The sequence below is a fragment of the Hypomesus nipponensis genome, chromosome 14 (genome assembly GCF_054491055.1).
Source record: "Hypomesus nipponensis isolate SF chromosome 14, ASM5449105v1, whole genome shotgun sequence".
Taxonomy (NCBI): Eukaryota; Metazoa; Chordata; class Actinopteri; order Osmeriformes; family Osmeridae; genus Hypomesus; species Hypomesus nipponensis.
The window spans coordinates 1,209,471-1,226,740 of record NC_140374.1 but is presented as its reverse complement, the minus strand read 5'-3'; the positions used below and the strand labels follow the sequence as shown (position 1 = coordinate 1,226,740).

The window sequence follows — 17,270 nt, the reverse complement described above, 5'->3', positions numbered from 1 at the left end:
TGTCACTGATTATGCTTTCATATATGGGGGTACTTTTGACACAAATCAGTATCATTTAATAAATGCATCTACAAGTTATTGTATAAAAATTATAAAGTTGCTACATTCCTATGTTGCTGTGAATGTTCATACTGTAATTTATGGCAACAACGTTCAACGTTCCATGTGTCCTTCCACCAGGCTGTACAGCAACAAGCTTGCCAGCAGAGGGCGCTGTTCATCAGCCTCAAAACATTGTCCTAGTGCTCTGAGAGGAAGCTTGCATGATCACCTGCAGGAGGTCACTCATATGAAGGAGAAGAAATATCTTTCTGTCTTTTGTTGACTACTGAGCCTCTTTCACCTCACCGTGGGGAAAACAATCCCTTCTATAAAAAAGCCCTTGTTGTTTTGTTGTTCTAGAGACTCTTCTGTCCGCTGTGGTAGATCCTCTACACAGTTAAAGAACGTACAAAAATACAAAAAACAAAGTAGAAACTGTTTAGCCTGCGTTCTCCCGCCGATCCATGACAACCAGGAGAGGCTGTGATTGGTCACGTCCACCTGTGGAGAACCAATGAGCAGGCCAGGGAGACCAGGAACAGGGTGGCTGATAGGGTAATCTCACAGGCCCCGCCACAGTCTTTGGCATTTTCCTGCAACAGGACAGAAAGGACAAACAGGTATCAGTATGAATTCAGACAATACTGAGTTACTGACAAAAGAACAGTGAATTAATATTAAAATGTAAATGTTGCTGGGAGACCTTGGGATGGTAGGAGTGGCAGGATTCAGGGCGGCGTCGAACCTTTTGAGACTTCATCCTGTTACACTTGACTGAAGCATTATGTACACTGGAGTTAAGTAAACAGCTGGTGCACAAAAGCATTAAAAAACAATACTTACAGTACATATTAATAGGCCTACTTTTAAGATATTTATTCTAAATAAAAAATATTACATACGCAGTTCAATAGGGATAGGTAAAGCTCAGTGATAGCTTCATCAACTGCACATCAAGAGACCACCAGGTTGAAACCCCCACAGGTAGCCTTGCATCTGCTCAATACATTTACATTTAGCTGATGCTCTTATCCAGAGCGACTTCCAGTAAGTACAGGGACATTCCCCCCGAGTCAAGTAGGGTGAAGTGCCTTGCCCAAGGACACAATGTCATTTGGCACGACCAGGAATCAAACCAACAACTTTCAGATTAATAGTCCGACTCCCTAACCGCTCAGCCATCTGACCCCCCTTACATCCATCATCATTCTCATCACCATGCCTGTCATCCTGACCGTCACACAAAGGAGGATATATTTGATCTCTTTGGGCTCCAGGAGGATGGCTGAGTACTGGCGGGAGCAGTCACAGTCTGCCTGGACCACCATCAGCAACAGGTTACTGTCAGGCACCTGCTGCACCACAAACATCCTGCAACACAACACACTCAGAAACAGACACATCCTGCAACACAACACACTCAGAACCATCCAGGAACATTGACTTTACTTATAAAGAGGCATCAACACGGCCACTAGTACTAGAACTGTGAGTGTATGTGTTTGTGTGTCTGTATTAAGGTTCTTACTTCTGACAGCGTCCACATTTAATGAGGCTATTGGTCTCTCGGATGGAGTAGTCGTACATAAAGCCAGGGTATGCTGTGTCACAGGGCTGCAAGGCATCCACCTTCTTCTGCTTGTGGCCTGAGAAACAACACAAAAGACATCTCAGTGCTTAAAAACCTGCATTTCACTCACTCTCACACGCACACACACACACACACACACACACACACACACACACACACACACACACATTCTCAAAATACTATGATGATGAATGTTTTTTAAATGTCAATACAACCACAGAAGTACCCGCCAACACTCACTGTGTCTACAGCACACACTACAGAGGAGGCCCCAGCATCACTCACTTGTGTGGTAGCCAGCCTTGGCTGTGTGGTGGGGTCACGGAGAAGGAGGGGTGGAGGAATAAGCAGGGCAGGATGGATGATGGACCGCAGGGAAGTGGATGAACATGGCATATGAAATCAGCACAAAGCCAAAACACCGTGAGATTGAAATGACCATTGATATGAGAGACAGTGAACTGTGAATGACCACACAGAGAACATCATGGGGTGGTTCAGAATGGGGTCAGGATCTTTCACACACACACACACACACACACACACACACACACACACCCCATCTTGTTTGTGGACCTTCCCAGGAGAGGCGTGTCTCTGAGCCTGGTCTACACCCTAGTGTTTTCACAGGCTTTTGTTGCTCAAAGCACCAACAGAATGTCTCACCTTCGACAAAGTAATCTGAGTGCCACAACCCACAGAAGTTGAAGTCCAGAAGGAACCTGTTAGAGGAGTATGGGCCAGATGACACTGTCAAAAGACACTGACGAGATGACAATAACAAGTACAGGCCTATTGTACAGGTGACAAATGAGACAAAAGGTGGTGCTTACATCAACATGTTAGAGAATAGCCATCTCAGGATCGCTGCAAGGCCATAGAATGGCTGTGGAACATTAGGAGGAACAATAACAAGCAGAAGATTAGGAACAATGGATTCAAGGATGACCAACTGAACTGGTGGAACGAAAAGGAACTAGCAACAGAAAACCATACGTGTCAAATCACCGGTTCTGATAGTGTATATTATAGATAGATGATTCTGTCTATTATAGATACTACAGACACTACTAAAGACAGACAGACACAATAAACAGACAGACACGATAGACTGTTTGTCCATCTATCATGTCTGTATCTGTCTGTCCATCAGTCTATCTGTCTGTCCATCAGTCTATCTGTCTGTCAGTCTGCCTATCTATCAGCGTATCCATTTGTCCCTCCCTCCCTCCCTCCCTCCCTCCCTCCCTCCCTCCCTCCCTCCCTCCCTCCCTCCCTCCCTCCCTCCCTCCCTCCCTCCCTCCCTCCCTCCCTCCCTCCCTCCCTCCCTCCCTCCCTCCCTCCCTCCCTCCCTCCCTCCCTCCCTCCCTCCCTCCCTCCCTCCCTCCCTCCCTCCCTCCCTCCCTCCCTCCCTCCCTCCCTCCCTCCCTCCCTCCCTCCCTGTGTTTGATACTTACGCTGAGTAGTGGGCGAGCGCTGCTAGCATGATGGTGGCTACTTCTGCACATGCCCTGATAATCAAACAGCGAAACTCTGGAGGAGAAACACAAACTCCAGAGGTTTAGAACCACTCCATCTTCCCAAACCTCTGATAGCATCACGTCATGATTTATTCAGAACATGCAGCTATATGTAGCCTCACGTACTTCTTGTACATGCCAGACTTGATGAGAGAAGCCATCACAGACCCATCCACTTCACCGAAGAACCTTCCCACCTGCCAAGGAGGACCCACAGACAACAGACAAATAGATTTTATTTCCCCGGTTCTGTATACTCTGTGAGAGTACCAGGACATGTAAAGATACATATTTTACAATGATCCAATGCATTGTACATCCAATAGGAATCCATGCACTGTAGAGAACCTCATTTCAACAACTCGAGTTGAATAGCAACTCAACAAAGAGTCCTAGTGCCAGGCGTGTGCATTTCTTAAACAATACACGTTAAACCATTACATACAATGTGTGCTAGCAACCATGTTTACATCCCTAACAACATGAAGAACGATTGTTCAGACTCCAAAGTAACCAAACCGACTCAACTAGTTCTCTTTTCTTTCAACTGTACATGTGTTTAGCGTTGCTGCTCCTGTGCCCTGTGTTTACGTTAGCCTCTTCAAACACATGAAAGTGAGTAGATGTTGTGTTACAGGGAATTCAACACTACAGATTTACTCATAACATCGGCCTCTGCCTGTCTTGTCTAAACAGTGAACACATCGCTGTACTGTGTGAATTATTCAGCCTACTTGATTTCAGCAATACTGTCCGCATTCACTTCAACACAATTCACAAGTTCCCCTCCCCTCTCTCCCCTGTTCTCTGTAACTGCGACTGACACTTTATTTCAATCTCAGAGAAGAAGGGAATTTCCCTGTGGTTTTTTAAGAGATGCAGTGTTTGTGAGTGTCAGGTCCCAGAAGCCTCGGCTCTGAGTGGAACTTGACGCTCTATTTACCTGGCAGGAAAACGCAGTGGCATAGAAACCACACAGCATTTCTGAGAGTGAAAACACTGCTTTGCTATGTTCTGGACTGAAGGTGATGAAGACCTGTGGTCATGCAGCACAATCAGACTGAGGGAAAGCCTCGTCACAACACACGTTCCTGCAGCATAGAAGCCATCGTTAGTCTCTTATTGTGCTTCACTACGGTCTACAGGACTTGGTTATGTGACCCATTTCTTAAAGTCAGCACTCCCTCTATTTTTCCAGTGATTAAATATTTACCGTGCTCTGCAATGTTCGGCCCATTCCCTCTCCCCTGAAAGAGGGATCTTCTCCCTGTTCCCCCACAACTTTAGTCCAACCCTCAGCACAACGTTGGCAGTAGCACTTCATCATAAATATCTGCTTAGTAAGACATAAACATATTGAAGAAGTGAGCTGGTTTAGTAAATGTGTGCATCCCTGGGCTGCTAGTGTCTCATGTTAGTGAGAGGCTGGCTCGGATGGCAGGGCTTGAGGGATCATTCAGGTCAACTACAGCTAGTAGGATCAACCAGACCTGCAGGGTGTACTGTCAACACCTGCAGGGTGTACTGTATGTAGTGTTGAGATGTGTGTGGTCTTGTTTAACTACCCTTGGAGCAACCAGCATTCCCCACAGGATAGAAAACAAAACAAAAAATGACATTGTGAGAACACATTCTTGGGCCCAACAACTTCAAGTGGTGTTTTTAAGGGGGTTTAGGAGCTTAACACGCTACTGAATTGGAGTGAATTCTTTGTCCTCACTAGGATAGTAAAACAAACCAACGTGTGTGTTTCACTTGCATGTGTGTTTTTCCGACATGCAAGTGTAGCTGTTGTGTGGTGAAACTCACTCCTCAAGTAGGTAATAGGCCACCCGCGTCAACAAATAGCTAGCTTTTCGTTGGCGTAGTTGGTAGTGGTGGCGCTTGGGAAGTCAGAGGTGGTGAGTTCGACTCCCGGTGGGAGCGGACGGTTGCCTGTATACCTCTGACGAAACTTGCAAGACCATGTCTGTTACACAAGTTCCCACTCTTCTTCAAACCACTTCATGGACATCACTCATTCTGCTGGCCAGGCTGAACACAGCTCTGTATTGGAATCCCAGGAGCCTCAAGTCCAGCTAAACGGGTCAGAGCATGCAGGCGAATCCCGGCAGGACAGCGGTGGGGCCAGCTGTCTGGCAGGACGACAACCTGGGCAGCGGGGGAGGGGGGGCAGAGGGCAGGTCACCCTGGGCAGTATGGGATGGGCTCAACCCCCTTCTCTCCCCTCCAGTCACAGATGATGTTAGTGCATGGCAGTTAATGAGCCAACACGCTAATCTCTCTCTGGGGTTAGTAGTCCACGCTAATCTGGTGTGCAGAGGGCTGTGTTGTGGTACTGGGGGTACAAACACCCCGACTGTTTAACTGTGGAATCCTTGTTCTTTACCGTTTCAGTGCCATCTGCATTTTTTGACGTTAAACAAATGAATGGCCTCCCCACCCACCATGTGTCTCACGCCTGCCCCCCCCCCCCTACCCCAGAGCATGATGGGAAGCTGGCCGAGGGAGTTAGCCATTAGCCGTTAGCGCTGAGCCTCTGCCCTAATGCGCCTGACAGGGATTAGGACATAAGTGTCCTCAAATCCTCTGAGTGCTCCAGATGTTGTTTATGTACCACCTTATGAGATGCCAGCAACCACGTCATACAATGCTCTTTTTCTCTCTCTCTCTCTCTCTCTCTCTCTCTCTCTCTCTCTCTCTCTCTCTCTCTCTCTCTCTCTCTGTCTCTGTCTCTCTGTCTGTCTGTCTCTGTCTGTCTCTCTCTCTCTCTCTCTGTGTGTCTCTCTCTGTCTCTCTGTCTCTCTCTCTCTGTGGAGCTCAAAAACAGTGCTGAGGTGCTGAGGCTAAACAGAAACTACAGTCCAGTACACTGCAGTCCAGTCCAGTCCAGTCCAGTACATTACAGTCCAGTCCAGTCCAGTCCAGTACATTACTACATCTACAGCTTAATCATCATCCAGAACAAAGGATCATCTTTACATGACATCAAGTCCAAATCTCACAATAATCAGAGTTACTGTGGGGGATGTGCAAAACAATAAGTTGTAATATTTCACTATCATGGTGGTTAGATAAGCGTAAAACAGTTTGCCATGGTAAGCTGGTTGTTGCTGAAAGGGTGTTTAGATGGCAGTGAGGATGTAGAGTGGCCAGTGTGGGTCAGAGAGGTGTCCTCACCTCTGCCTTCTCCTTAGACACCACAATGAAGCCGTTGTTGTCGACCAGGTAACAGTTCAGGTCCTACAGGCCCAAAGTGGGAAACATTAGTACATTACACTAGAATTGATTTTTTACTAAATTACATAACCATTCATTGAAATGTGCTCTTTCAGAACATGGTGTGTATGTTGAGACAGCGAGACCAAGGCTGGGCTGTGCACTCCTACTGTTCCCTGAAAAGTGAAAGAGTCTGATGTAAACAGCTTGGTGTAACCCTGACTACAGCTTGGTGTAACCCTGACTACAGCTTGGTGTAACCCTGACTACAGCTTGGTGTAACTCTGACTACAGCGTGGTGTAACCCTGACTACAGCTTGGTGTAACCCTGACTACAGCTTGGTGTAACCCTGACAACAGCTTGGTGTAACCCTGACTACAGCTTGGTGTAACCCTGACTACAGCTTGGTGTAACCCTGACTACAGCTTGGTGTAACCCTGACTACAGCTTGGTGTAACCCTGACTACAGCTTGGTGTAACCCTGACTACAGCTTGGAGTCCCTCTCCGTGGCTGACCCTCTAACCCAACCAGTACACAGTGGGTCCGGCTATTCAGAGGTCCCTTTAATTACAATTTACGACAAGGATCATTACTCATTAAGTAAATGCATGTTTAGGATCAGTACTTACAATACTCTCACAGCTGAGGGGACAGATCCCTTCAATATCACTGCACTGGAGAGAGAGAGAGAGAGAGAGAGAGAGATGGAGAGAGAGAGACAGAGAGAGAGAGATGGAGAGAGAGAGAGATGGATGATAGACAGAAAGAGAAGAATGAGAGAGATGGATAGAGACAGAGATTTAGGAAGGATGTCAGAGGGGTCAGGGTCAGTGTTTAGGTCATGTTCCACAGTCAGATTAATCATGACGGCTTTGGATGATGTCCTACAGGGAGGACACAGTCTCCCATCACACGACCAGGACACAACTCCACATCAACACCTCTCCATTATCTACAGACAAGAACTCATGTGGATGGAAAGCAAATGGTGCTGGCTACTTACATCAGTGCCGTCAGGCTGTGGGTGAGAGAAGGAGAGAAGGAGAGAGGGAGGTAAAACAGGAGAGAGACCATTTATTTTCAGTTAAAAGGTCTACAGTTAAAAAGTCTGTAACAGTTCATGTCCTCTAGGGGCCAATGAAGGGACATGTATTTTAGTAAGTAGCATTTACAGCTTTGTAAATGTTGCCCACCTATACATATGAAAACAGCTATTCCAGATCATTCAAATGTTTGTGCACAGTACAGTAAATTCACACAGATATCCTGCCATTTATTTCAATGTAGCTCTGTGACAATGGTGTCATCGATCATCAGGGTGGAGGGAGGTAGGTGGAAGTTGGCCATGCATGTCAAAAGCCATTTTGTGTTTCTGCCGGCCTGTGTGCTAGTCTGTGTGTGTGTGTGACTGGATGTGTGTGTGTGTGAGTGTGTGTGTGTGTAAGCACACCCTCATATTCATCCCTCACCTGTTTAGCGATGGTCCAGAGTCTCCTCTCCAGCATATCCAAGGACATCTGCACCCCGACGGCTGGAAACACAAACACAAACGGCCCCAGGTGAGACCCACCGAGCACCAGCATCTGACCCTGTCTAGGAGCGTCCGCTCCAGTCCTGAGAGGACTGAAGAAACGACAGCGGGACAGGAGATCGATCAGGCCTTCAGTTCACCTCGGCTGTTGGGTGCAGAGCCCCTTGTGTTTCCTGTTGGCTGCATGCTAATACCCCTGAGCAAACACAGAGAGCGTGTCTTCTGTAAACACACGCTGGCGTTCACAGAGGACCTGTTGGCGACAGCAGGACAGTAACAAGGCTGTCTCTACCAGGAGCTGTCTGAGGACTGCAGGAAGGCGATGGAGAGGGTTGGCTACTACTGGCACAGCCGGGACAAAAAGAAAGCAAATATTCTCATTCAAACACTCAAATGCATTAATTCACACCCACACCTACACAACCACAGATACACAGAAACATCCACACCTAAACACATTCACATCATCACCGTCATCCACAGTGCCTTTAGTTAGGCACATCCTCTACTGTGCTCCCTCCTCCACCCAGACTGCTCCCTCCTCCACCCAGACTGCTCCCTCCTCCACCCAGACTGCTCCCTCCTCCGCCCAGACTGCTCCCTCCTCCACCCAGACTGCTCCCTCCTCCACCCAGACTGTTCCCTCCTCCACCCAGACTGCTCCCTCCTCCACCCAGACTGCTCCCTCCTCCACCCAGACTGCTCCCTCCTCCACCCAGACTGCTCCCTCCTCCACCCAGACTGTTCCCTCCTCCACCCAGACTGCTCCCTCCTCCACCCAGACTGCTCCCTCCTCCACCCAGACTGTTCCCTCCTCCACCCAGACTGCTCCCTCCTCCACCCAGACTGCTCCCTCCTCCACCCAGACTGCTCCCTCCTCCACCCAGACTGCTCCCTCCTCCACCCAGACTGTTCCCTCCTCCACCCAGACTGCTCCCTCCTCCACCCAGACTGTTCCCTCCTCCACCCAGACTGCTCCCTCCTCCACCCAGACTGCTCCCTCCTCCACCCAGACTGTTCCCTCCTCAACAGGGTTACAGCAACACGTTGACACCTTCAAATTACTTTCTGATGACTTCTGATTGGTTCGGATTTGGACGGGAGCCAACCGGCAGGCTCATCCACCCCACACATACCCCGCCCAGCATGACAGAGCGACCAATGACACAGCAGCATGAGTCAAGGGCAGCGTGTGTGCCCTGTAATGATGTGGTGATGTCACAGGGTCTCTGCAGCCAGTCTGCAGGTGATTTGACTGTTTCAGCTGCAGTGGGTCCTCAGACACACACACACACACACTAACTGTTCACAGTAATGACGAGACTCAACCGTGCACACACACAACAACAAACACACACGCAAATGACCTTCATTCTATTATTTTGGGGCAGAATGATTCTCAGTGTTCAAGCTTTACATCAGCCTCCTCTATGACACACTGGGCTATATCAGCTGATGCCCCTCCCTCCCTCCCTCCCTCCCTCCCTCCCTCCCTCCCTCCCTCCCTCCCTCCCTCCCTCCCTCCCTCCCTCCCTCCCTCCCTCCCTCCCTCCCTCCCTCCCTCCCTCCCTCCCTCCCTCCCTCCCTCCCTCCCTCATTTTTCCTCTTACTCACACACACTCACAACCTCTCATTCAGTGAGAGCTCACACAGCTGCAACACACTCCAATGTTGCTATTTTTATCAACCTCAGCTTAGTGCACTCAGACACACACACACACACACACACACACACACAGAGCACTCCCATTCACGGTACCGTACGGTGCTAACCCAGGAGCTCAGAAGACATGTGTCGTCCTGTTCAAACTACAAAGTGTTAACTCTATCTTGCAAACACTCTCTCATACACACAGCCTCCCCCCCAGAGCGACAGAGCGCCGGCACAGAGGAGCAGTCGGACCGCCTGGACGACCCCGAGGAAAGAGGACTGAGGTGAGGAGCTCTGCTCAGAGACAGGTCAGCTACGGACAGAGCAGGAGCCAGAGAATGTGTTGCTTCAGCAGGAACGCTGCCCTTCACAGCCCCAGCACACTGAGGTCTGCAGCCAGCACACTGCACTAACCAGGAGGAACCAGGAGGGACCAGGAGGAACCAGGAGGGACCAGGAGGAACCAGGAGGAACCAGGAGGAACCAGGAGGGACCAGGAGGAACCAGGAGGGACCAGGAGGAACCAGGAGGGGCCAGGAGGGTCTTCTGTCATCTTGTGAGGAAGGACGAAAGCGGAGAACCCGTCCTCTCGCACAGACACTAAAGGTGCCGCGATCACAACTCCCTCCATACTTCTGGAAGCAGATGGTGAGTGTTGGATATGGTATGTGCATATGTGTGTGAAGGTGTTTAGGTGTGTGTGTTTACACACTTCTGCAGCTGATGTGGAAGTGTCTGTGTACAGAGTGTTGTTCCCTCCTGTGTACATACACACGTATGATCAGTCTTCCTGTTCGCGTGCTCTCTGGGATTGTGAGTTTCACAGGAAAGATCCTTGTTGACACCACTATAATCAGGGAGAGCAAATATTGACCGTTACTGTCTCCCTCAGGGTACAGACAGAGTTAACCCATATGCTTTGGGACACTGAGCTACAGTGGCAGTAGCTTGTAGGCTAGGCATGGTAAAAAGACTTCAGATCGAGAGTATCCATGTGTGATAGAAAACAACTGCAAGACACATACCTAATTTGAGGTAAGGTGAATGCAGGTTAACATTAACACACTTTCTGTGCTCAGTATTTGGGATCCAGATGCAGTAACATGTAATGGGGGCTTTGCCCATATGTGGTGGCACTCTGCACCCACAACATCTGCACCTATCATCCAACTCACTGAGGATTGAGCTACTGGTTGTAATCTCAGACAGAATATGTTGCTGCACATTCCTGACATGCCTGTCTGTGTGTGTGTGTGTGTGGTGGACTGAGGGGGAGCCCAGGACTGCAGTGAAGGGGAATCTGTAACGACCAGTTAGTGTCCACACAGGTGCTGGTCCAGCCAGCCCTGCCCTGCCCTGAGAGAGAGGACACTTCAGGTGCCAGCCCTGCCCTGCCCTGCTCTGAGTGAGAGGACACTTAATTATTGATGCCAGCTCTTGTTGTTGTAGTGTCTTCCTGTTCAAGCTTTACTTAGATGCTCGGGATTGAGTCAGAGATTAGTGGCTCCTGAGAATCTGTTGAAATCCATCAGTCTCATGTAGCCTCTTTTTGACAGCTGACTACGTGGTCGAGCCAGGATGCTTGGCTCCACCGCCGAGAGAGCCAGGAGGCCAGGCAACACAGGAAGAGCCAGATGAAAGGCTGAGTGATAGAGGAGAGATGAAGTGAGAGTAAACGAGAGATAAAGAGAGCGAAGGAGAGAGAGAGGGAGCATGGAGAGAACGAGGAGAGAGATAAGAGAGGAGATAGAGCGGGAGTGTGCGGATGGAAGGAGAATGGCCAGAGGCCTTTTCTGGTAAAAGCTGTATAAAGAGAACATGACATAGGCTACAACAGCATCACTCTAAATCTAACCTTTTTAAAGTCCTCAGCTTAGGGCAGTGTGTGTGTACAGTACCTTTGTGTGTGTGTTTGTGTACAGTATGTGTGTACAGTATCTTTGTGTGTGTGTTTGTGTGTGAGACTGTGCGTAAGTATGCGTTTCTGTCATTTTCAATGTGATTACTTGTGCTCCAAACAAGTCATAAAGAGATGAAAAGCCAGTGTGCTGTTAGTGTGTCCTGGTGGACAGTGTGCTGTTAGTGTGTCCTGGTGGACAGTGTGCTGTTAGTGTGTCCTGGTGGACAGTGTGCTGTTAGTGTGTCCTGGTGGACAGTGTGCTGTTAGTGTGTCCTGGTGGACAGTGTGCTGTTAGTGTGTCCTGGTGGACAGTGTGCTGTTAGTGTGTCCTGGTGGACAGTGTGCTGTTAGTGTTTCCTGGTGGACAGTGTGCTGTTAGTGTGTCCTGGTGGACAGTGTGCTGTTAGTGTGTCCTGGTGGACAGCAGGTGGACTCCTACCTGTTGTCAGGACACAGAGAGACCATATCTGATGCTGTGTACCTGGACACAAAGCAATGTCACACTACAGCACATGATGGAAACCAGCAAACAGACTGACAGACCAGCAAACAGACCGACAGACCAGCAAACAGACTGACAGACCAGCAAACAGACTGACAGACCAGCAAACAGACGACAGACCAGCAAACAGACTGACAGACCAGCAAACAGACTGACAGACCAGCAAACAGACCGACAGACCAGCAAACAGACTGACAGACCAGCAAACAGACTGACAGACCAGCAAACAGACTGACAGACCAGCAAACAGACCGACAGACCAGCAAACAGACTGACAGACCAGCAAACAGACCGACAGACCAGCAAACAGACCAGCAAACAGACCGACAGACCAGCAAACAGACTGACAGACCAGCAAACAGACTGACAGACCAGCAAACAGACGACAGACCAGCAAACAGACTGACAGACCAGCAAACAGACCGACAGACCAGCAAACAGACCGACAGACCAGCAAACAGACTGACAGACCAGCAAACAGACTGACAGACCAGCAGAGCCCATAACTTCCGGGCTGGTTAAAGTGCTCCGCAGGGGAAAGCAGTCTCTCATCACACAACAAGGGTAGGTGGACTCATGTCTTCCTTTAGCTTAGTAATGTTTGTATCAGACATTTTCACCTTTAAAGGTGGACCTCCCTTTATACAAAGGCTTTCCAGACTGAGGGAGGCTTGGTCTGCCTGCCCGGGGGGGAGCAGGGAGAGATGTGGGTCAAGAGGTTTGACTCCGATCAGGTGTAAACACACCTGGAAATAGAAGAGGCCATCTGAGAGGAGTCGTCCTAACCGCAGAGACACCTGACCACACGCTCAGGTCTCAGGTCTCCTGACCAGGGCCTCTCAGGTCTCCTGATCAGGACCAGGGGCAGGGGCAGCGACACCTGTGAGTTATTGATGACAAACCACTCCTCCATGTAGATCACCGTGTCGCTGATTTATCATCTGACCCCCCCCCCTTTTAAGATATATTTTTGGGCCTTTCCTTAGCTGTGTTAGACAGAGACCGTTGAGATTGACAAGAAATGTAGAGGAGAGAGAGACAGAGAGAGAGACAGAGAGAGAGACAGAGAGAGACAGAGAGAGACAGAGAGAGAGAGAGAGACAGAGAGAGAGACAGAGAGAGAGACAGAGAGAGAGAGAGAGACAGAGAGAGACAGAGAGAGAGAGAGAGAGAGATAGACAGAGAGAGAGAGAGAGAGAGAGAGAGAGAGAGAGAGAGAGAGAGAGAGAGAGGGGGACTCTGCGTTAGGGCCTCTCCCCGTACAGTGCCTGCCCTCCCAGGTCTATGAAACACCACCACCAGACACCCTCCAGCCCTCTCACAGCACCCGTCATCCTCAGCTCCACCCGGCTACACCTCGGCCACGCACACACACCCGTGTCAACGAGGGTTCCTCCACACCGGAGGCTGGGAGCCACGTGCCGGCTCATGCGGAAGAAGTCTGTGCCCTGCCGAGGGAGTGTGAGAGCAGCGTCTGAAAGGAGCACGAGAGAGGCTGACTGACGCTCTTTGTGGAGAGATGACAAAGAGGGACCTTGAAGCAGCTCTCTAAAAGCAGCTCTCTAAAAGCAGCTCTCTGCTTTCTCTCCGCCTCAAACCGCCTGAGAGAACAGAAGGAGCCGTGAGGCCTCTCGCTGGCTTACATACAGTTCAGAGATGCTGTTACTGGAAGCTCGTCTACTGGTTCTCCAATGCAAATTGAAAAGTTGGATGAAAAAACTATTCAAGGTTTTCCGTGTGGGTATTCTAGAAAAACAACATGTGTATAGTGCAAAGGATTCAGCTGGATCATTAATTCTGCCAAAACATCACACACACCCCAATCAACACCTCATTTGATGGCTCACTGATGACAATCTCAACCTCTCTCTGTATTTCTCCCCTCCCCCCCCCCCTCCCTCCCCCCCTCCCTCCCCCCCCCCCTCCCTCCCCCCCCCCCCCCCTCCCCCCCCCCCCCCCCCAGAGGGTGCCAGGGCCGGTCTAGGTGGCACCAGGGAGGGCATCCCAGGCATGTGGCCTCCGGCTTGTCCTCAGAACGTCCAGCTGGGCAGAGTGGGTAAGTGGGCCGAAATGATAAACACACAATCCAGAGAATGACACAGCAGAAGTGTTTGTTCTGTTTGCTCTCCAGCCGTGGCAGTGATGGAGGATTTTGTGAATGGTTTACAGTTGAGAAACTATCGATATTGAATTGATGAGTCTATCCCCCCCCCCAGGCAGTGCAGCCCTGCCCAGCATATTGCTCGTCTTGCTGGGGGTAGCGGGCACAGCCAGCAGCTGCCCCTCCCTCTGCACCTGCTCCGGAAACATCACCGACTGCTCTGGGCTGGGCCTGCTCTACCTCACCCCCCTTCAGCCTCTCCTCCCCTCCGACACCCTCATCCTCCGACTACCTCACAACAACCTCTCCTCGCTGGGCGCTGGGGACCTGGGCGACCTGCCCCTCCTGGAGGTCCTGGATCTGTCCAACACCCAGCTCAGCAGCCTCCTCCCCGGAGCCTTCTCAGGGCTGGGCTCCCTGCAGTGGCTCAACCTCTCGGGGAACTTCCTGGGTCCCCTCCGTCTGCCGGTGGAGCGCAGGAACCTGACGGAGCCCCAGGAGGGCGGGGCCCCGCGGGGGCTGAGCGCCGAGCTGTTCCAGGGCCTGCTTCAGCTGAAAGGCCTGGACCTGTCCTACAACGGCCTGGTGGCCCTGCCTGGGAGCCTGCTGGAGGGGCTCCAGGGCCTGGTCTGGCTGTCTCTGGCCAGGAACAGGCTGCGGGCCCTGGATAGGGCCTCCTTTGAGCCTCTGGAGAGCCTGCAGCAGCTCCAGCTGGAGGGGAACCCCTGGGAGTGTGACTGCAAGCTGAGGGACTTCAAGCACTGGATGGAGTGGATGCTGTACAGGGGTGAGCCGGGGGGTAACTACAGCACACAGGGGCTTGTGGTCACATCCTCTATCGAGTTATGAGGTGTTGTGGGGGCTGTGAGGTACTTATAAAGACACCAGGAATGCCATTCCTTCTGATGGTTTTGAGTGGGTCCTTGTCTCTGTGTTCCAGATGGCCAGGTGGATGAGGTCAGGTGCAGCCTCCCCAGGGAGCTGAAGGGGCGGGACATCCGCAGCGTTCCTGTGGAGATGTTCAACTACTGCCTCCAGCAGGAGCCCCCGGCCAAGGGCCCCGTCTACGGCCCCCTGGACCCCCGGGGCAGCCGCCCCCCCTGCCTGGGCCGGGCCAACGTCGCCAACCAGGCTGGAGGTGGAGAGGACTGCTCCCGGCAGCGGCACCGGCCGGCCAGTGTGCGGCGTGCGGCGGGCACGCAGATCGTGGCGGGGGTGGTGTGTGGGGTGGTGTGTGTGATGATGGTGGTGGCAGCGACCTACGGCTGTATCTACGCCTTGCTCATGGCCAAGTACCAACGAGAGCTGAAGAACCGCGGGCAGCCTCTGATGGAGGAGGCTGGGGCCGACCACGACCCCGAGGACGCCACGGCCTCCTCCCTGGACTCGCCCGAGGAGGCCAAAGAGGCCAGCGGGATCGTCCACGGATACCGAATCAGCAGCTTTTAACACAAGCCTGCTTCTAGGACTACAATTCCCCACGCTGAGAGTTCTGGGTGATTGAGTTTTCCCCGGCTGCCTCTGTCTTCAGGGTGGTTCTAGGGGAGGGAGTGTTTGGGGCAAAAGGGTTTCTGCTGTGTCCCAGTGTCTAGCAGCCAGGAGGGAGGTGGAAGAAAGGAAGTCATCTATTGCTGCAACAGGAAGCCTCCAGTTCTTCCGCCCGTGTCTAAGTGTTCCCTGTAAGCCACGGTCAGTTTCAGAGCTTTCTACGGACGTGACACACCTTCATCTTACTTTTATCGTTTGTGTTTGTGATCTGGCCAACTTTGTGTTTGAGGCTAAATCTTAACCGTACCAAGCCCAAGTCCTTATGACCGAGAATCGCACCTGACTGTGCTGTGTTTCTCTCCTATTTTTGCCTAAACTGTCTGTATTTTCATATAATGTGTTATTTAAAATACTGAACCAACTGCTGTTCCTCTGACTCAGAGTCAAATCAAAATAAACCAACAGTCAATCATAAACGTGCTAAGAATTAAACAGTATAGTATTGTGTTGTTGGTTCAATCCCTAAAAGTCTAAACATTTTCAAACCTGCAGATGCATTCTCATAGACATATACTGTAGTAGCCTGTAGTAGGTGTGGTAACAGTATACTGCACTCACCACTCAAAGCAGACTTTAGAATGATACTGTCCTCTAGAGGACAAAAGCAGTACAGCAGCAGCTGATATGCAGTCAAGTAACACCTGTATGAGGCCTCGTCCCACCAAAACAGCATACTCCACATGTGAATGTGTGTATGAGATCATCATCTGCCCTAATCTGCATCATAATACATTGCAGCAGGGGAGAAGGTGTGCTTTCAAATGCAGATGGGACTGCTTTTTGGATGCGGCTATTGAATGTCATTTTCTTAATAAAACATGGAGGGGGACAGATTTGCCGTTTTCAAAAAGTATCTGGAAGTGTCCGTGTATAATGAAACCTACACACCTGCAGTATAGCAGCAAAGTATCTGGAAGTGTCTGTGTATAATGAAACCTACACACCTGCAGTATAGCAGCAAAGTATCTGGAAGTGTCCGTGTATAATGAAACCTACACACCTGCAGTATAGCAGCAAAGCATCAACACAATAGATTCTCCCCAAATTATATTCTTATAAGAACTAATTTCTCTTTTCTGAACGGTGTGCAGGTTTGTTAATTCTTCATGTTTCTCAATGCACATGCAATACAAGCACTTTGTTTTTGCAGCCGCATCAATAAAGGTTTGGAACTGTCATTGGAGTGCTGTTAACCGTGCAGAAAACAATAAACTCTTTATTTCTCTAGACTGTGTCCTGTCATAAGAGCTTCCATCCAGCTTGATCAGATGTGTTCCAGACCTGACATGGGCAGAGACACGCTTCATGGTTCAGGCCACAACTCCTCTCTCTCTTAGTCACGTAAATATCAACACAGCTTACAGCATCAGGGGAGAAAACCTTCAGGTGAGAGTTCCCCCAGAGCCTCAGCGCACCGAGTCAAGCTTTAACACGTTTCAAAACACCCAACAAATGACGCTGCTACGTTACTATGATGAACCAGCCTGCCTCAGCCCTGGTCCTCATGTTTCCCTGCTCCAACACACCTGATGAATGGGTCGCTATCACACTTCTGCTGGAGTGGGGAAACACCTCGAACATGCAGGGCAGTGGGACCTGAAGACCAGGGCTGAGGGAGGTGAACATGCAGGGCAGTGGGACCTGAAGACCAGGGCTGAGGGAG

The 17,270-nt window shown here is 50.5% G+C and overlaps 2 protein-coding genes across 2 annotated transcripts in view; one reads left to right on the top strand and one right to left on the bottom strand.

The window, feature by feature from the left end:
• Window positions 1-201: 201 nt before the first annotated feature.
• The window catches only part of LOC146258085 (voltage-dependent calcium channel subunit alpha-2/delta-4-like), a 39,965-nt gene continuing 22,896 nt past the window's right edge, over window positions 202-17,270 (bottom strand). Inside the window, exons 26-38 of the mRNA XM_084671418.1 lie at window positions 7,844-7,905; window positions 7,378-7,392; window positions 7,004-7,048; window positions 6,334-6,396; window positions 3,280-3,350; window positions 3,091-3,166; window positions 2,467-2,519; window positions 2,300-2,355; window positions 1,919-1,939; window positions 1,571-1,688; window positions 1,298-1,413; window positions 746-828; window positions 202-635 (exon numbers count right to left, since the gene is read on the bottom strand). Of these exons, the coding sequence (XP_084527544.1) occupies window positions 534-635; window positions 746-828; window positions 1,298-1,413; window positions 1,571-1,688; window positions 1,919-1,939; window positions 2,300-2,355; window positions 2,467-2,519; window positions 3,091-3,166; window positions 3,280-3,350; window positions 6,334-6,396; window positions 7,004-7,048; window positions 7,378-7,392; window positions 7,844-7,905 (881 nt within the window). The 3' untranslated portion in view covers window positions 202-533. The remainder of the gene's footprint in view (window positions 636-745; window positions 829-1,297; window positions 1,414-1,570; window positions 1,689-1,918; window positions 1,940-2,299; window positions 2,356-2,466; window positions 2,520-3,090; window positions 3,167-3,279; window positions 3,351-6,333; window positions 6,397-7,003; window positions 7,049-7,377; window positions 7,393-7,843; window positions 7,906-17,270) is intronic.
• LOC146258086 (uncharacterized) lies at window positions 13,953-15,753 on the top strand. Its single transcript, XM_084671420.1, has 3 exons — window positions 13,953-14,014; window positions 14,175-14,846; window positions 15,000-15,753. Exons 1-3 carry the CDS (start codon window positions 13,969-13,971, stop codon window positions 15,506-15,508), a joined length of 1,227 nt encoding a protein of 408 aa, XP_084527546.1. The 5' UTR covers window positions 13,953-13,968; the 3' UTR covers window positions 15,509-15,753.

Coding starts and splice junctions, on each gene's coding strand:
- LOC146258086 (XM_084671420.1), top strand. CDS start 13,969: ATGTGGCCTCCGGCTTGTCCTCAGAACGTCCAGCTGGGCAGAGTGG. Junction 14,015..14,174: donor CGTCCAGCTGGGCAGAGTGG/GTAAGTGGGCCG, acceptor CCCCCCCCCCAG/GCAGTGCAGCCCTGCCCAGC. Junction 14,847..14,999: donor GGAGTGGATGCTGTACAGGG/GTGAGCCGGGGG, acceptor TCTGTGTTCCAG/ATGGCCAGGTGGATGAGGTC.